A 20,836-nucleotide genomic window follows, 5' to 3' on the forward strand; every position below is an offset into this window, starting at 1 on the left:
ACATTAAGGTTCTCTTGGAAAATAAATTGTACCCTTATATTAACAGGAAGTGGGCATGTGTCAAATATATGCACCCAAAACTGGTAAGAACAGTCTATTTACAGTACATGCTTTTATAGGTCCTGACTCATGACATTGTGGATATGTTTATCATGTATAAACCAATAACTAGATTTTTAAAGAAAGGGTATATGATTTTAAAAAATACACCCGATGGGTAGTTGGAATTGGATGTGGATTAACCAAACAAAATGTAGATATATAAACACTCATTACTGTAATACATAAATATATAATTTTTCATTATAACAATGATTTCTTGACTGTTTAGCCACATATATTGCCTTCCTCTGGATCAATAAGTAAGTATAGATATAGGATAAAGTATCTGTTGTCTAAATTTAGCATAGGTTGAACTTGATGGACGTACGTCTTTTTTCAACCTCATCTACTATGTAACTATGTAACATGGTGGCCCCACAAAACAAAATCTAATTTTCAAAATTTTATTGACAAAAATATGAACATTTCTAAAAACCATGGGATTAACACATGCAACTCTTCACAACAATCGGACATTGTATTGTTCTTTGTCTGATTTAAAACCTACTCTTTATAAGTCATGAAAAACAAACAATATAATTTCTCACGTCGGTTTCAATTCCAATAACAAAATAGCTTTAACTGGTCCATTGTTGGGAAAGTAGAAGGTTATGCCACATGGTTATAAACTTTAATTTAACTGGTTGAGCTGCAATGTCATTTAGAACTGTACACAGTGAATATCTCTCTTTATTTCTCCCGTTGTAAGCAAATGTTTACAGATCTAAATCACCATGTTGGTCCCATACAAAACTGCAGGATTCTATACTTTTGATAGAATCCAAAAGATATAAAAAATAAACTTTTATGACACCAAAGCCTCAAAGAGTCAAACATGATGGATCACCTCCTCCATTTCCTCAGTCCTGTTTCTCGGTTCTCTTCCATGTAGTTGCTCTATGGTTGTTGACCTGAGAATCTGCCAGCCACGACCATTAGTTGTCCTTCGTGTGCATTCCCCGGTCTGTGAAGATTCAAGGGCTGTCCTTTGTGTTGAAATATATATCTCTGGTAGCTCAAGATTTTCCTTGTGTGTAATATTTAGTAAGGAAGCAGTGTCCATCCTCAAATCTCTTGGTTGTGTTTGTGGATTCTGTGAGGACTCATTTGTTTCCATGTCTGTGGTCTTGTTGGAGTTTTTTAGTTGTGGTCTATACATGCAAGTCTGTGAGGATGGTAGGTCTTCTTTGGGAGTTATTTTTTGTAGTTCTTCGTGTTCCTCTGAAGACTTGATACACTCTCTGTTCCCTGAATTACAAGATGTGGCAGATTGAGTCACTGAAGTCAGGTTGTGTATCTTTTCAGGGATTGCCATTCCACTTATGTGAACAAGAGGCGATATATATATTTCTGGGGGCCTCAGATATGTCAACTGTGTTAAGTTGCTCAGTGGCTGTGTGTGTGCATTATGTGCTGAGCTTTGATCTGGAGTGGATAGGTTCCCAGAGAGGCTTCGCTTTAGCCTCATAGAGGGATCAAAGGGCCCTTCTTCATACGACTTTCTCAACTTCTGTGTCTGCTTCTCCACATTGTCTCCTTCTGGCCCGTGGAATGCCTCAATATAACGCCGTATCTTCTGCTGAGAGAGATCCTTCCGGGCCACCACACTACAATGCACCCAGATATTATAAACACAAATATACCACAATGCCATTTTTATTTTAAAATAATCTATTTATTTTTTACATGCATCTTTGTTACGAAACTTTGACACAATGGGCCTTATTCTATGAAGTGCAATAGCGTCAATTTGGTACTATGGCCACATTGACATTAATGGTTCTCTTGGTGTGGTAGCATCAGATTAGCAACATCACATTTAATATTATAGACCACTATGTTGTTTGAGTCACTTTTTCACCCATTCCTTGTATGGTATAATTTGGGGGCTCTTGTGCACTGTTTCTTCAAGTTAAGTGTGATTTGTTTCTATTCATTTCTTTCTTATATGTCTTACTTCTCCATAGCTTATTTTATCAACATAGTGATATATTCATGTTGGAGAGATGGAGAAATGGATCAAAAGGAAGCGATCCAATGTACAAGCACAGTAATTGAAAAAAGTGGACATTTATTGGTCCATAATGCAAACAAAAAGGGGGGGGGGTGTAGTGTTGCTAAGCAACACCAAGTAAGTGACAGTCCAAGTGAAAAGTAGTGAGGGGTGTATTGGGGGCAGACGGCATCTTAGCAGCAGGACTGGCTTATTATTTTTTTTCTATCTTATACACTTCAGCTCGCTTTTATTACATTAACCAGTCCTGCTGCTAAGTCCCCGTCCATTCCCAATACCCTCCTCACTACCTTTCACTTGGACTGTCACCCCCGATTTTTAGATATAACCTGTGTGGTTCTTAATGGTAATGTCGGAATTTTTGCCTGCATTATGGACCAATAAAATACAAAAAAAAAATCAATTGTTGGGGTGGTACATTGGATCACTCCAGTGATTTACGTTTCACTTATACCGCTCTCCTTTTACCGTGCCCCACAAACGCCACTTTTTTGGCATATCACGGTGTGTGCCCAGACATATATTTAACATGAATATATGGCTTTCACTATCCTTGTGTGCTATTTGATTGTTTTAACATATGTTTGAGTTCAAGCTGTGGTTAAACTCACCGAAGATACCAGTGTCCTCCCAGTCCATATTCTGTCCCACAGACACCTGATCGAGGCCAGAGGCATTGTGGAAGCTTCCGCTCTAGCATCACAGTGGTAGCTGCAACCTGGATAGTGAAGATGAGAAACTTTTAAGCAAGGATTGATATTGGATGGGGAAATGGTTGATTAATATATTACACGTTCTTCTTCTGAATGTCCATCCACTGTGACTTCTGAATGTATCTTATACTGTGTCACTTATTTTTGTTGCCTGAATTAGGTTGTACAACATTGTATTGCAGGTTGACAGTGACAGGAATAGTATAAACATACAGCCTGTAATGTAACTCATACTACAGGCAGACATAGTGACAGGAGAAGTATAAACAAACAACCTGTAATGTCACTCCTACTACAGGCAGACATAGTGACAGGAGAAGTCTAAACATACAGCCTGTAATGTCACTCCTACTACAGTGAAATAGTTACATAGTTACATAGTAGATGAGGTTGAAAAAAGACATATATCCATCAAGTTCAACCTATGCTAAATTTAGACAACAGATACTTTATCCTATATCTATACTTACTTATTGATCCAGAAGAACAATACAGATACAGTGACAGGAGAAGTATATACATACAGCCTGTAATGTCTATAGACATATAGAGACATAAAAAACAAATGTCAAAATTATGGAATTGTTTGTCAAACTCTTCTGACAGGGAGTCACGTTGACAGAAATAAGGGGATTTGGCAAAATTTACAGAGAGGAATAGCTACCCAGAGAAACATATAGGGACTACATGTAGTTCATATTTCAAACTGCAGGGTGGCCTAATGACAAAGACAATAGAGAATATATCCAATACCTGAGCCCTCCAGAGCTCATCTCGCTCTTGTGCTACCCTCCAATGGGTGTCTCCCATCATGGCAATCAGTAGGTTCAGCATCAGAAGGTTAGCAATGATGGTGAAGGTGAAATAGATGATGTTGAACATGTAGGGAAGATCCACATCATAGTTCGTGGGAGAGTTGATCACATTTAGAAATAGTTCAAAGGTGCTCAACAGGGACATGGGGTAGTTGTAAAAGTGCCCCAACTGGGAATGGTCCTCGGTCTGGAATATGGTATAAAATGCTGTAGGAAGGGATTAGCAGACAGTAGAGAAAGTAAGAGAATAAGAGAGATAAGGTGTTACTATCTATGTATCATCTCATGACAAAAGCATTATCTTATGGTTTTCAACTAAAAGGGGCATTATGTGGAAATCTCGAAATTGTGGACCTACAAGGAGTTACAGTTATCCTAACAAGCTCAGTATGTGTTTCCAACACTGAAGCAAATGGTTTCAAAGCTTCTGAAAAAAATATGTTCTTTGTAACATGAAGCCAAAAGAAATATTGGGACCACATGGATATGAACAAATGACAGCACAAAATCCATGCAGATATATTGAGACCAATGATAAGGAAAGATCCAGCGCTCCACGGATTTTGCAAAAAAGTTCACTTTTATTGCGCCATACACAACGACCGTTTCAACCTTAGTAGGTCTTTCTCAAGTGAAAAGGCCTTTTCACTTGAGAAAGACTTACTAAGGTCGAAATGGTCATTGTGTATGGCGCAATAAATTTGAACTTTTTTGCAAAATCCGCGGAGCGCTGGATCTTTCCTGATCATTGTTCATGCTTGGATAATCACTACAGGTATCCCTTTTGAACCAGCAGCGCCGGTAATACCGTTTGTATATTTATTTAATGGTGTGCAGCATATCACTATTTCTTTGACTACTGATATATTGAGACCAGTATGTATTGTAGAGCCTACACTTGTGAATCTTTGGGACCAGAGCATATTACGGTAGTGTACACATTAGGACAGCTGTACCTGTCCTTCTATACGCCTCCACTGTGCTAGTTGAGGATGAGTATCCATGACCTACCTGTAGCAAACCCAAATATGACCACAGCCATCAGCCAGCAGAATCGCAGCAGATCCCCAAAAATCATCTGGAGAGGAAAAGCTATAGTTTAGGAACTATAAGAGGAGTGGGGTAAGTGGCGTAAGCATTGGTGTTTAGAGTAAACTGAAGAACCATTGTTATATATGCACAATTCATTTTAAATCCATGTGCTTATTGCATAAAAAATTAGATTGTAAGCCCTTAAAACAAGGTCTCGCTAGATTACTTCACATTATATTTTTCTTCCTTCTAACTTCTAACATCCTATTCATATTCTCCTCCTTTTTTTTCCCTACAGTAAAATCAAGAAAAAAGTCCAGAGAGAATAAAGGAGTTGTAACCCAGTACAACTATTAAGAAACAAATATATACTAAAGACAAATCAAAGATTTAAAAAAAAAAAAAAAATTATATCATCACTGTGTTAATTTACAGTTATCCTAACTTTATAGCAAAGTACTATGATTACCAAAGTCAGGAATATCTGTTCTAACCAAGTTTAATCTTTTATTTCCAGCTGTTTGTAAAACTGTGAATATAGCTGGAAGTACATGAATGATTATTTCAGCCATGTGGTTTTAGAAGGCTATAATTAAAATATCAAAAAGTAACCAACTGTCAATCAGCCTTCAAGCAATGGATTCTGATGGCTGTGTTTTGGAATTGCGTTCAACTGTGAACTCCGCATATTTCACCCCAACGCTAGACTCCTCCTCACTTTGTGAATCATGATGGTGAAGGGACCGAGCATCTGGAATCCTCGTGCAAAATACATGACATAGCACCAGCCAAGAACTAGAGCCATAGACATGGGGACAACTTCTCCATCTGTGTTAGTGACTCGCAAAGCCAGGGTCAGCAGGATCAGGCAGGAGAAGCAGACACTGCAGGGACAGAACAGGTTACACAGTGGTTCATCCATGTGGACTTGCAATTATTTTGTTTATTTGCAAGCTGGAGACATTAACAGGCAATTGAGACATAACATTGCACTTGGTTTTAATTTATTGAAAAATAAATAAGATGCTGTCGTGATTGGCAGCCTTTTAATAATTAAGCTACGTAGGATCTTTGATGGGGTAAAAGGATGTAAACGTTTTCGTCCCAAATATGTAACAAATTAGTCCCTCTTTTGAATTAGGAAATTAAAAATGGTTACTGATATTACTAAACTGATTGACAAAAATATGTTATGAAGAATCTAGAAATACCAAAGAACTCATTAAAAATGATTGCAGGTTTAATGCAGAATTAACAGGTTAAGTAGTTATATGGTGGTACTCGATTTTGTTATCTTTGATATTTATTCTTCTCGTTTTTCTTACATGATGATGGCGAAAGGTCCTCCTTGTACAGCTCGAGTAAGGAATCTCACATTTCTTATATGCAGCATGTCAGGAATCTAGGAGGAGAGATCGGAGAGGAATTCATTGGTGGAGGAACCACATTGTAGCAGGATAATCAGTAGTGAAGAAGTGTCAAATATTTGCTAGAGAACACCAGCCAGGCCGGTTGTGCTTTTGGTCATCAGAGCACCAGAGCCCAGTTAGTCATTAAAATGGGTGTGGCAACCAGAAGTAAAAAAGGCTGAAGATCCCCTTTATAATCAGGTGTACATTTCCTAGCTATTAAACATTTAGATCTCCTCTTACTAATTGGTGCAAGTTTGGAGGTCCAAAAAAAAAACAAACAAACAAAGTCTTCGACTGGAATTCCCCTTAAATGTAAATGTAAAAGTCCAAAAGTATTACAGTCTGCATGTAAATCACTCAGTTACACACAGACTAGATTATTACTGTCGCCTTTACCCCGATTAGTCACTTTTGTGTTGTTTTTTAACCTTCTCCCTTTGTAATTAATGTTGTTGTATCTGGTTTGTGACAGTGAGCTGATATTACAGTAGGCTGCTGACATGATACTGAGCGTTCCTAATAGAATGCTCCCGGTGAGAACATTAGTTGTACAGACTTCTGTGCTAATGTGTTGCAACAATCCCAGACATATACTAGAGAGGGGCAAACCTGAATAAATGAAATAAGAACCTACCAGAACCTTCTGTTCCAAACCCCTTAAGATTTTAAAACTAAAACACCAGGACAGGTGTCAATTACTACTGTAGAGTTCAAAATATTTATTTATATAATTTACTACTGTAGATTTCCATATTTTTCGTAAATTATTTTACGTTTTTCAGTTATATTATATTTGTTTCCATATTAATTTATGATTTATTGTAAGCATTTTTAATGTTTTATTATGCTATTTTAGAATGTTACTGTTTATTTTAACATTTCAAAAATGTGTTCAAAATCCAAAAACTAAACAAAATAAATCTAAATTTTGTGAAAACCCAGAACCAAAAGCTAGAACATGTCAACCCTCAATATTTACCTTAAGGAGAAAAATAATGATTGCCCCTATAACACTAATTATTTCTCCTGCCAGACGGACGTGATCCACAAACGTGAGATATGATTCCTGGAAAGAAAGATCAAGAGAAAGGTAAAGATCAAGAGAAAGGTCAGCAAAATGAAAGACACCCATGGCAGCAGCATTTTTCAGAGTCTCACCATAAACATATGGTATAGCCACTTCTTTTTTGTAACTTATTTTTTTATTTAGATTTTGAGGAAAAAAAACATAGGGAAAGGGATACAGAAAGAGGAAAAAAAGGGCGGGGGAGTGGTTACCACCACTTAACCATTGGGTCCAAAAATACCAAATTACATAACAGCAGCCACACCATACATCTTAGCTCCACATATTACAGGGACATGTTAGTGGTATAGCCACTTCTATGGTGTGTTTAGGAATCTCACATAAGACAAAAAATTCTTCTTCCACATAAAATTCACATTGCATTGTATCCCCATGTGGTCTTCATATAAAACATGAATAGCAGTTTTAATTCTGCTGACTATATTGGAACAATACATTGGATAGATTTGGAATATATAATAATTGTACAAGGTTTCTCTAGAAATCACATACTGGTTAACACTCCCTTAACTATTAGGAATAACATTGTGTAACACCTCCATTTGGAATGTTTCTAAACCTCCCACTGTACGTTTCCTATATATCAATATAAATACACAATATACATGTCCTAGTATACATCATGATCATGCATTTACTGTTCCCCCTTTGCTCTTCATGTCGATCTCACACACAGAATAACCAGCTCTTTGGACTGTACAGGAATTACACACAGTTTAGCGCTCACCTGTAGGGATTTCTGCACAGATATGGTGATGTCACGGGGGTTAGTGGACTGATTTGTCCTCGGTTTAAGAGGTCGGTTGGCACAGCACAGAGACACACAGATCATGTACAGCACATAGACAGCAGCCAGGAACCAGAAATATGGGCGTCCAAACCTCTGCCACTTCTTATTCACCAGCTCTTTAACTGGGGAGAGGTCCAAGATCCGCCGTGCCTGGGACGCACGAGAAACAGAGAGTTTTACTTATCAATGGTTGCAAAGAGCTTTTGCATGTTATTTAGTATTTATAAAAGGTGTACATGCAGTGTTACATTGTAAAGCAGAAATAATTTTATTATATCCACATGTCTAATGTATTCACATTAAATGTAGCTAGTTGTATTTAAATATCTTCCCCTCACAAATAAACATTATATTTATAAAGATTATTAAAATGAGTCAAGGCATACTTCTACTTGGCACATATGGTATAAGGTTCTGCTTTTAGTATGCATACCCCTGTAAGAGATCCTTTCATTGTAACTTGCTAAACAAGTTGGAGGCATCATACTGTGTACCTCTCTCTTTTCCGCTGAGACCACCAAATGCAGCACAGATTGGAGGTCTCCCCATGTGTCAATCTCTGTAAGGTCATAAAGATAGGAGCTAACAGGGCCAAATGTCCACTGGATCTGTCTTCTCTTCTGTACCAAGTGATGAAACATCTGGGACAGGAGGGAAGTAATAATAGTGAAGGCAAATCAATAAGATATCTAGGGAAAGAGAGACAGAGAAGGACAGAGAAAGCGCCAGACAGCAGTAGTATAGAGTCAACGAGAAAAGAAAACTGAAAGAGAGAAGAGCAGAAAAATATTCCAAAGGAAAGAAGGATACAGATCTAAGAAACAGTTTAATGGAAAGCAACATTACGAGATATAAAGGCTTATATTTATTAAGTAAGCAATGTTATTCCAGAAGAGACACCTTCTGGCGCGGTCTTATGCAATAGCACAAAATGGGCCACAATCTGCTAAAGGACAAATATAAAGCATGATGGAATGGTAGAGGGAAATAGAGGACTCTCTGTCACTCAGCACATTACTCTTCATTAAAAATAGCTTTTCTTTCACTTATATCCTTCATAAAAAAAACAAGTCCCCCAGTTTCCATAGTGTGCCCTGTTAAAATGTAACTAGCAAATGCCTCTGCTTACTCCAAAAACGGTCATGTAGGTCATCTGTAATTTCCAAAAGTACAGTACAATCCATCATCAGCAACATTTCCTTTCCTCTGTCTTCTAAAGTTCCACTATATCCTATACTTTGGTGGCAATGGCTTCAGCTACCATACATACCACAGTGTTCCCCTCCACAGCCGCCATCTTGAATGGGGTAAGACCAAAATGATTGCAGGTATCCTCCAGTCCAGGTCCCACTTTATCCTTGTGGAAGGATAGGATAAGGTCATACATCTGACAGGCAGACATCTTGTTTGGCTGTAAGGCCAGGATATGAAGGACTGTGTTTCCTGTGAGAGAAAAGAAATAGATATAATTTGGATCCTGCTCCAGTTGGTGGTGAGGTGTGTTCTCAGGGGACACATACAGGAGAGAGATCAGTGAGATTATCTTGCTGTATAAGTGAACAAGCAGTGCAGGCACTCTCTCCGTATATATATATATATATATCTATATATATATATATCTATATATATATAGATATATATATATATATGATTTCTTTATAATGCTATATAGCAGGATGTCTGAACGGTGCATTTTATTCATTATAAAAATCAGCTTGAAGCCTAAATTAATATGGCTGCTAAGCCCCTTTCCCTGTGGTGACATTAGTAGACAAAGATAGGGTTGCCGGGTGGCTTGTCCTAGAATACTGTACACAATGGTTAAAGGTGCGATGCACGCAAGAATCGCTGGTGGGAAGTATGTTATTTATAAAGGACCTGACTGTTACGTAATTGTTTCTAAATTACACTCCAAGTATTCACCAATTTGCACCAATTTATATTCTATTTTGCAAAAAATCTTGGGAGGGAGCACACTTCCGAGGATTTTTTTAGGAAATACAATATGAAATAGTGCAAATTGGTGCATGCTTTGAGTGAAATTTAGAACAAATGACGTAATGGTCAAATCCTTTATAAATAACTGATCTGCAGTCATACTGTACATAGCGATCAATACTAATCTTAATGCTCCTCCCATAAATTCCAAGATTGTTGCACCCCTATTCACCCTTTCCCTCTCCCCCTTATCCTCTCCCTTCGTCCTCTCACCCCCTCTCTCCACCCACCTCTCTTCATCCCCTCTCCACCCACCTCTCTTCATCCCCTCTCCACCCACCTCTCTTCATCCCCTCTCCACCCACCTCTCTTCATCCCCTCTCCACCCACCTCTCTTCATCCCCTCTCCACCCACCTCTCTTCATCCCCTCTCCACCCACCTCTCTTCATCCCCTCTCCACCCACCTCTCTTCATCCCCTCTCCACCCACCTCTCTTCATCCCCTCTCCACCCACCTCTCTTCATCCCCTCTCCACCCACCTCTCTTCATCCCCTCTCCACCCACCTCTCTTCATCCCCTCTCCACCCACCTCTCTTCATCCCCTCTCCACCCACCTCTCTTCATCCCCTCTCCACCCACCTCTCTTCATCCCCTCTCCACCCACCTCTCTTCATCCCCTCTCCACCCACCTCTCTTCATCCCCTCTCCACCCACCTCTTCATCCCCTCTCCACCCACCTCTCTTCATCCCCTCTCCACCCACCTCTCATCATCCCCTCTCCACCCACCTCTCTTCATCCCCTCTTCACCCACCTCTCATCATCCCCTCTCTCCACCCACCTCTCTTCATCCCCTCTCTACCCACCTCTCTTCATCCTCTCTCCACCCACCTCTCTTCATCCCCTCTCCACCCACCTCTCTTCATCCTCTCTCCATCCTCTCTCCACCCACCTTTCTTCATCCTTTCTCCACCCACCTCTCTTCATCCTCTCTCCATCCACCTCTCTTCATCCTCTCTCCACCCACCTCCCTTCATCCTCGCTCACCCCCCCTCCCTTCATCCTCTCTCACCCCCCCTCCCTTCATCCTCTCTCAACCCCCCTCCCTTCATCCTCTCACACCCCCCCCCCCTTATCCTAGCTTTGACTGATACAGAGTTTGAAGCAGGGGAGCCTGGTTCATTTCCCTGTGTAAGCTCCTTGAGGCCTTGAGCAAGTCACTTTATCTCCCTGTGCCTCAGGCACCAAAAACATAGATTGTAAGCACTACGCGGCAGGAACTGTGTCTGCAAAAAGTCTCTGTAAAGTGCTACATAAAATAGTAGCGCTATAGAAGAACAAACAATGAATATATATGTGTGTGTCAAAAGGAGTGCTACTGAGCGTGGTCAAATATATACAACAAAAGACAGAAAAGCCCAATGCTACATCCAATGTGACAAAAATACACAGGGAAATACTTATATATTCTCTTGAATAAGGGTACTTTAGTTAAACCCTTTGGTCAAAGCGTTATAAGCCTGCAAGTATCAACATTTTTTTTTCATGTTCTTGTGTAGTACAGGTCCATTGTGGTCATTCTCCCTCCAGCAGAGGTAAATGAGATTTTAACAGGTAGTGTTAGGACCTGCATACTGGGCATACCTTGATGTGGCTGCAGGCTTATAACGCTTTGGCCAAAGGGTTTAACTAAATGACCCTTAGTCAAGAGAATATATAAGTATTTCACTGTGTATTTTTGTCACATTGGATGTAGCATTGGGCTTTTCTGTCTTTTGTTTTATTTAAATCTTCTGCAGCACAGGTAGAACGTATTTACAGAGTATGGAATATGGGCTTCACAGGTAAAATATATTACTGGAGAAGTTCTCTTACCTTGCGTGTCCCTGGACTCAGGATCTGCTCCATGTTGCAATAGTAACTTAACCAGTTCTGCGTTCCCCACACAGGCAGCAAAGGAAAGAATGTGCTCCCCTACAGGAAGAGAAATACAAGGGAGAGAAACAGATGGGTGAAGGAGAGGACGGAAATATAGGGACAAAGTTGGCAGATGGCAGGGGACAAAGAGATATAGAATCATTATTATAAGGAGAGGGGGAAAAAAGAAGACATTTGGGAGACAGTAGAAGATTCATTAAACAGCAATAGTGCCTATCATGGCGCTATCACACTGAAACTGGGATAGCACATCCCGCAGCCCTATTTAATGATAATATGTAATGCATATTTCATGAACAACCAACAGAGTCTGTGTATCAAATTCCTGAAATAATCGTGATATACATTTTTACATTTATTTTTTTATATTCCGTACAACTGCATTAAAATGTGAGAAACATACTCAACACGTTGTTTTTTTTTTTTTGTTTTTTTTTACATCTCTAAGATATTTTAGAGAGAAATGTATGCACCCTCAGACAGAGTATTTGAAGCTATGAAAGGGAAAGAAAATGACACCGTATCTGCAACTGTAATGTGTGCGACAGCAAGAAACAAGAGCTTGTAGTATTTAACATTCATGTATGGACATACTGTATGGGTACATCATGTGAACAATGGTCAGATTACATTACAAATCCATCTAATTCATACTCACTGAAACCTACAGGGGAAAAAAAACAACAACAATTGTCGTCATTATGGTCATTTTCTATTAAATTGCGTAATATATATATATATATATATCCCTTGCTGCAGTGGGTTCGCTGTATGCTGGGCGATAATGGGGGAAGACAGGGTTGCAGACCTGCCTAAGACATGCAAATGAACATGCAGTAATATTTACAGTTGCTATATATCTGTCCTGACCACTGCAATATATAAACAAAGACAATTTGACAATTGATGAGAACCACCTAGCCCACTTTCCTATTGGTTGCACAGCGTCAGATCACATTACATCGTTTGCCTTCTCTCTTATACAGCCTTGTGTCTATCCCATGCAGCTTTGAATTCCTGCACCACCTCTGTAACCTATCCTGAATAACAAATTCCTTCCTCACATTTATCCGGGTCTTCCACTCCCCCGCACGGCCTAGTCTTCTAGTGCCGTGAAATATGATTCACACCTGCACCTTATTGACACCCTTGCCAGTGTAGCCCCCTGTAAACAGCACAGGCTATACCCATCTTCCTTCTGCTGTGGTATGTCCTGTTAAGATCAGGCACCAGTAATCATCCTGGGTTTTCCCCCTTAATAGCCCTATCCTGAATGATAGACGCAGGCCTGGACTCTGCTGCAGGCGTGAGCACGAGGGGAGGTCCTGTTGACATCACGAGGGGCGGGGCTAGCTCTATTTTTAGCAGCCAACTCCGGTGAGTAGTAAGTTCTTCGTTCGAGAGTAGTCAGAGTCTGGAGTTGCCGGTTAGTTATGCCAGGAGTATGCAGTGCCGCTAACGGGCCATGAGTCAAGAAATCCTGCGGATCGGTCCAAGGATTTGGAGGGGCCTACAGTTTCCCCTGCGCAGAGTGTAGGCAAAAACAGAGTGGAAAGAATCAGCGTCCTTTAGTAGAGCTGATAGAGTTATAGACTTGGTGGACCAATGCCCTCACCCCACTGCCAGGGGTGATGGGGAGAATCCAAGACCCACCGCGAGGCTAACCTCAGGGGTGGGCCATGGGGTATTGAAGCCCTAGCTCAGACCATCCTGCCAGAAGAGTGACTTGGAGGGAAGGAGAGGAGGAATTATCTGGGCGAAGGCGAGCGGCGTATAACCCGTCCTGGCTATTGTGTTGCGGCTGTTGGAAGCCCTTATCGTTGGGATATTGTTGCTTTGTCAAATAAAGAGACTATTCTTCATCCGTAAAGACTGTGTGTGACTTGGAAAGTATTACCCTGGGACCCAAGGGGTTCTTCTATACCGGTCCTGTCCCATATTCCTGGGAGTATAGAAGATGGAGGCGCTGCACCACTAAGAGATCATGGAGGCTACCACCCAGAAGCCAGGTCCTGGATCCCCCACAACATCGCGGGAAGCTCAGGCCCTCCTGTTCCTCACAGGTACGCACCACACCGCATGTAATCTGCCCTCATGCACCCTAGACACCACCGTAGAGTCTGGGGGAGGGGGGAAGCAGGGTTACACTAGATTGAAAGGTCTCTCTCACATCCCCCTGTCCCTTCTCTCGTCCAAGCTGGGCATGTTGATGTCCTTTAGCATTCTATCCTTAGTTTATTATAAGTGCCCAAATATCCCCTAATGAAAGCAATACTGCATATCTTTTATATTTCATGCTGTTTGCTACTATACATTTTGACCAGGAATGTACAGACCTATTAAAACATGTTTATAAATATCCTTTTATGGCGGAATGCCAGACTGCACTTTAAGGAATGTGTGAAAACAATAAATTGACTGACAGCTACAATATGTATTGTTTGCATTCTGTGGTATGTACTTTCTTTAAACATTCATCAAAGTATATTAAAAAAAAAAAAAGAAGAACTGCGTTCAACCCACCACAGGGAAACCGCCGCGACACTAAAACACAGTGAAAATCATAAAATATGCTGGAAACGGGACACTTAATTAAATCAATAGTCCTAATGGGTTGTTGACCAACCAGTCTAGGACAATGTCACACAGTCCAGGATCCAAAAAGTGTTAAATCCAAAACAGCAGAACCAATGTCAATTTGGAAATCAATCCTAAAGTACAATAAAGTGTTATCTCGTGCAGCCGCTACAGGGAAACAACCTCCTGCTCGGCAAACACAGAGAGAGAGAGAGACAGAGAGAGAGAGAGAGACAGAGAGAGAGACAGAGAGCGAGACAGAGAGAGAGAGAGAGAGAGAGAGAGAGACAGAGTGAGAGAGACAGAGACAGAGACAGAGACTCACATATGTAATAAAGGAATATAAACTAGATAAGTGACACTAAAGAAAACAGCATAAGAAGAAAAATAACAAAATAACAATGCAAAAACAGTAAAAAAAAATACAGAAACTAATGCTTATCTGTAGGAATATGCTTAAGATAAGCAATAAGATCCTATGTGCAGATACGCACAGGCCGGGAAGCGGTGGTGAGCAGAACTGGGGATAATGTTCAAATGTTTCTGTAACAGAAGCTACTGGCTTGGAATGGCCCCTGTGTTGCAAAGCCTTATACCAGGGCATAGGCGCCCCGCAGAGTGCACGGGAGTGATAGTGTGGAGACACGGAGGGGCCTCCATTACACCCGCATGGGGTGGGACCTCCGTCACACCAGCAAGGGGGGGGACCATTACGCCCGCAGGGGGGGCACCTCCATCACACCCGGGGAAGGGATGCCTTTGTCACTGGGTGGGGGGGGCCTCCATTAAAACTACAGGGGGGGGGGTGGACGTCCATCACATCCACAGGGGGGGACAGACGGACGTCCATCACATCCGCAGGGGAGGGAAGAGCTCCGTTACACCCGGAAATGGAATCTTTATTTAAAAAAAAGCTAGAAATGGCTATACTACGCGCTTTGTGACGCTCAGGTCACTACAAGGAATAATATCCGACTGATCGTATATTGATTAAACAGGTCTGAGACAGACCAGAGAAACGGATCACATATCTAACATGGCATTAGGTGATATACAAAACAACAACATCGATTCCCACCCTCTTAAAGAGATTCCAGAAGGTATCAAAGTAGTGAGGATTAAATATGAATTAGTATATTTAAATAATAGACACATTTGGATTAATACAGTCAGACATCTCAGTAGGCAATATAAACTGCATGGGGGAGGTGAGGGGATGTGGAAATATGAATGCGTGACTCAACAGGGACATCAAAGAATGCTGCAATGCTGGTATCACATCGGAAAAAGCGACACATTGTAGCAGACCAAACAATATATTTTTTAAAAAATACCCTGCATGCCCACAGTATGAAGCAACAGAGCAATATCTGGTCAGCATAACAATAAACAAGAGATAGACAGCACTCGAGAGAGATAACGAATATGCGTGCAGGGTGCAATGGGACCTAGGGGACACTAAATCCCCTTAAATCACATATAAAATACAAAGGTGTCCCAGCACTCACTGTCTATAAAGAAAAGCTCTACTACAAGAGTATCTCTGAAATATGCATTAAGTTTAAATGAGAACACACGGTAAAAAATGACATGGAGTCGCACATAACATTGGAAACAGAGTCTCAGGGAAGGATAGTGGGAAAGGGAGACAAGGTGAGAACACACTACAAAAACAAGGGTGAAAAAAAACACACTAAAAGGAAGAGGGTATGTAAGGGGGGCAACGACCGTTTCGAGGTACTAACCTCTTTCTCAAGCCCGTTCCCTCTGATCCAAAAGGGACCCAGAAGTACTTCCCTATAGCCTCACTTCCCTATATACAACGTGCCCTGTCCTACAATAAGGAACAACTGAATATCTGATCAGGTAAGGCTATTGGTAATACAGATACAGCAATCGAGGACCAGCAATAAAGCAATCAAGATCCAGTAAAGACCCCCCTGTATACACTTAAATGTCCTTCAATAAGGATCAAAAGTAGCAACACAGAAGTAGCAATCCAGCAATAATGGAGAAACAGCAAAAGGAGTCCAAGATAAACAAATATGTGCAAGTCAAGAAAGCAAACCGTCCTTTGCCAAGTCACTGCTCCTCTGTGTCTCTGTTACGGACCAGCGCTTGTCAGAAGCAGAGACACAGAGGGGCAGTGACTCAGCAAAGGACGGTTTGCTTTCTTGACTTGCACATATTGCTTTATCTTGGACTCCTTTTGCCGTTTCTCCATTATTGCTGGATTGCTACTTCTGTTTTGCTAATAACCTTGCCTGATCTCATATACTGTTGATCCTTTATTGAAGGACATTTAAGTGTATACAGGGGGTCTTTACTGGATCTTGATTGCTTTATTGCTGGTCCTCGATTGCTGTATCTGTATTACCAATAGCCTTACCTGATCAGATATTCAGTTGTTCCTTATTGTAGGACAGGGCACATTGTATATAGGGGAGTGATCCCTTTGGATCAGAGGGAACGAACTTGAGAAAGAGGTTAGTAGTGAGAATAAGATGGGAGGTTTTAGAGAAAGACCAATGGTACAGCAGGATTGCAATTAGAGAAGCCATAGAGGTTAAGCCGATATTTTGTTTATGAAGACACAGGCTTATTGGTTTCATTCCATTGTCCGCAAATAAAAATACCACTTATGAGCACATTCATGTCTCAGACAGGTCCACAACACTGCCTTTCTCCATTATCTCTTGACAAACAAAGCTTCCACTGCAGCCAGGTATTCTGGGTAATGACATGCAAATGAGCTCTCATAAGGTGTCTGTAATGAGAATTGCGTTTTGTTGCATTTCTCTGATGGCCTAGGTGTGTATTGTGTTAACTTGTTGCCTCTTATTAAAATGTCTGAAATCAAGTTACTTTTGCTATGAACAGCTGTTGCTGTAAGATGCTTGTCAGGAGAAGCGCGAGTTTTGCTGGACTCCCCTGTTTTCTCTAGCTTAGCTGTTGGCTGTTGGCTGTTGGCTGTTGGCTCCTGAATGTGTTTCCTGATAAACTTGTCCAGCACAGAAAATGAACAGACCTTCAACTGTGGCTGAGCTGGAGGTGTATTCAGCGATTCGCACAGTACAAAGCTGATCACAGGAATATATTTACCAGACAGTTCATCTTAAGTGATTGTGGGGGTCCCCTGGTTGAGATTGTGCGGTATCCGGAGAGCCATAAGATCCTGAATATACCCAAAGCTAAGAGACCAATAAATTGTATTTACTAATAAACTCTGGTTTTGATGTTACTCGTGTGTACTCGTGGCTGAAATTGACAATCCGAATCAATCTCTTGAATAAGTATTTTCATCTCTGTACATTTGGCGCCCCGAGCAGGGGTGTCTCTCACCTCAAGTGCATGTGATTAATATCATTGGTTTTGGGTTTGGGATTGCTATAATTGTTGTAGTAGTGTGCTATTGTATCATATGTTTAGCAAGATGTGTATTTTTGCTAGAAAGGTGAGGGGGGCGGGGGGATGAACCTGTGAAATTGCCTGGCAGGATATTGGTCCATGGATATTTGTATCTCAAGAACTGAGCAAACACAGGCTTCCTATACATCCTAAGAGCAGGTGTTCCTTGAGTGATATGGCAAAGAGATTAGATCTATCAGTGTACGGAAGGAATTAATAGAAAGCTGCAAGCCAAATGGGTTGGATCATGCTACAGGCATTGTGTGATTTGCAATGTGAAGTGGATGAAAGACGGTTCGAGGTGCAGAAAATATAACAAAACAAAAGCCCTGTTCAGCTAAAAGTTAAATTGTAGTAGAAAGAGGGGTGCAGAAAAGGGATATTTAAATCTAAAAACAAAAACAGAAAGACCTTATGATACGCAATCAGAGAAACTCCCTTAAAAATATATCAAATGTTAATTTTAATATTGTATAAATAAAATGTTAACAAAGAACCCCTCATTTATAAACAAAATAGTAAACACACGAGCATGATCTCTGAGGCTCATAAGCAGCAATGTTATGTTGTGATCAATTAAAATCTTCCACCAGATCCTATCCTATATCTCTATTGATATTGCAAAAATAAAAAGGAGTTATCCATTTTCAGTGCTGAAGATCACTGAGGTGGTATGCAAAATTGTGCCGTCTTAGGCGGAGTCCCCTGTGCCGCTGACCGCTCATGATTGGAGAGCGGTGATGTCACCAACTGAACAAGCATGAGCGAAGGGTGTCCGCGCTATTTCGCAAGTGCGTGCGTGGGGCGTTGCAGTCAAGCTGAGCACGGCTCAAAGACAGGTTAGCGTCAGTGCATGCGTGCGCTCCGCATGAGCGGGGACATCCAAATTTAAATAGCGAGTATTTAAGTATTTACCTTGTCAAGTACCGCGCGGTCAGCGTAGAGGGATAGAGATATATATATGTACCGTGTTAGCCGAACTTAATAATCAAAAACGAATACACGATACAGTTCTGCGGCTAACAAAATCTTTTATTTGTGGGAGCTTATAAGATACACTGATCTCTTCTTCCAGCGGTGTTACAATGGATAAAGCAAGAGAGGTTTTTTTTGTATTGAAGTGTGTGTGTGTGTGTGTGTGTGTATATATATATATATACAGTGGTCTACAAATCACAAAAAAATCTACTCGCCACCTAGTACCAAACGTGTGATGCCTGGGCCAATAGGAGCTTGCCACGATATTAAATCCACTCGCCCGGGGCGTGCAAATGTATAGGTCTGTCGAACACTGTATATATATATATATATATACATACATACATACATACATACATACACATATATATATATATATATATATATATATATATATACACACACACATACAGGTAAACACCGTTATAGCGCGACCCGTTATAACACGGTTTTCACGTGGCTCCCGTTTAAAAAAAAAAAAAAAACATTTTTCATTTCAAAATTTTTTTTTTTGCACACTGCACTCACTGCACACACTCTCACTGCACACACTCTCACTGCACACACTCTCACTGCACACACTCTCACTGCACACACTCTCACTGCACACACTCTCACTGCACACAGCACTCACAGCACACAGCACTCACAGCACACAGCACTCACAGCACTCACAGCACACAGCACACAGCACTCACAGCACACAGCACACTCACAGCACACAGCTCTCACAGCACACTCTAACAGCACACAGCTCTCACAGCACACTCTCTGCACCTGTATGGAAGTCTTGCCGCTCTCCGTATCTGTTTGGTTACCTCTTCCGGAACACGATGTTTCACAGCAGTCGCGCACTCCAACTCTCCCCAAGATCTCCTATCCTCCAGTCGGTAGCCCACACCACATCCACGACAAACTCTGCCTGCAGCTGTTCTCCGCGTCTAAATCCAATACACCTCAGCCACACAGACTCACCGCGTGTCTCCTCCGCCACTTCAACTTTGGTGCCAAAATCAGGAGGGGGGGGGGTGTCGGGAGGAGGGGGGGGGGTGTTGGGAGGAGAGGGGGGGGGTGTCGGGAGGAGGGGGGTGAGTGAGGAACAGGCTGGGACTTGGATGGCCGCGTGGGATATGCCAAAGAGGGGGGCTGAGTTAGGAGCAGGGTGGGACTCGGAGGGCCGCGGGGGCTATGCCGAGGAGGGGGGTAGGTGTGGGGGCCTGGGGGGGAGGAAATGGATGCCGGTGGTGGGAGGTAAGGAGCAGGTTGCAGCTGGACTCGCCGTTGCGATATATATAGGCAATACGATATATATAGGCAATACTATATATATAGGCAATACGATACCGCACGTGGACGAATATCAGAGGCAGCACTCCAAATGAATATCAAAAATCATGTATTTGTTCAACAAAACATCATATCCAACGTTTCGGTCCTCAAACGGGACCTTGACAAAGGTCCCATTTGAGGACCGAAACGTTGGATATAATGTTTTGTTGAAGGAGGGTGGTCCCGGGGGTCCAAAAGCGGTGCACTGCCAGACAAACACGGGGGGCTGCAGCCAGTTGAAATAAAAACAGTAATTTAATAGGTGGTCATAAAGAAGTATAAGGTAGCTTTGACGCGTTTCAGGACATAGCGTCCCTTTATCAAAAAGTAAATTCGCGTCTGCATGCTCATCCATTACATAGGGCATTCTCCGCCCCCGGCGATGACGTCACCGAGCTCGAAAACTCGCGAGAGTCAGTCCTGTGGAGCCGTCCATTGGCTGACATAGCTACCAATGAGAGGCCCCACCACAAACTCACTCCCTATGAACCGTGGGATCGGGAGATGCCTGTGAGAGAATGGCATGCAGTAACATTACAAAACACAATGTGAATGAACTTAAAAACGAGTAGATACTAAATCAATATTACTTAAAAGCACGAATTAAAAACCAATATAGAAATGGTGAAACTGTCTATTAAATCAGGGAAATAGCAAAATAGTGGACATAATGCAATATATGAATAGATAAACGGACAAAGCAG

At 41.4% G+C, this 20,836-nt stretch overlaps 1 protein-coding gene across 1 annotated transcript in view; it reads right to left on the reverse strand.

Moving 5' to 3' along the window:
• Positions 1 to 457: 457 nt before the first annotated feature.
• LOC142501637 (transient receptor potential cation channel subfamily V member 5-like) overlaps positions 458 to 20,836 on the reverse strand; it is a 29,393-nt gene continuing 9,014 nt past the window's right edge. The window contains exons 7-17 of the mRNA XM_075611779.1: positions 11,778 to 11,876; positions 9,236 to 9,408; positions 8,460 to 8,606; positions 7,903 to 8,115; positions 7,068 to 7,154; positions 6,002 to 6,078; positions 5,395 to 5,560; positions 4,656 to 4,722; positions 3,583 to 3,851; positions 2,728 to 2,834; positions 458 to 1,709 (exon numbers count right to left, since the gene is read on the reverse strand). Of these exons, the coding sequence (XP_075467894.1) occupies positions 932 to 1,709; positions 2,728 to 2,834; positions 3,583 to 3,851; positions 4,656 to 4,722; positions 5,395 to 5,560; positions 6,002 to 6,078; positions 7,068 to 7,154; positions 7,903 to 8,115; positions 8,460 to 8,606; positions 9,236 to 9,408; positions 11,778 to 11,876 (2,183 nt within the window). The 3' untranslated portion in view covers positions 458 to 931. The remainder of the gene's footprint in view (positions 1,710 to 2,727; positions 2,835 to 3,582; positions 3,852 to 4,655; positions 4,723 to 5,394; positions 5,561 to 6,001; positions 6,079 to 7,067; positions 7,155 to 7,902; positions 8,116 to 8,459; positions 8,607 to 9,235; positions 9,409 to 11,777; positions 11,877 to 20,836) is intronic.

This window comes from Ascaphus truei, chromosome 8 (assembly GCF_040206685.1).
Source record: "Ascaphus truei isolate aAscTru1 chromosome 8, aAscTru1.hap1, whole genome shotgun sequence".
NCBI classification, from domain to species: Eukaryota; Metazoa; Chordata; class Amphibia; order Anura; family Ascaphidae; genus Ascaphus; species Ascaphus truei.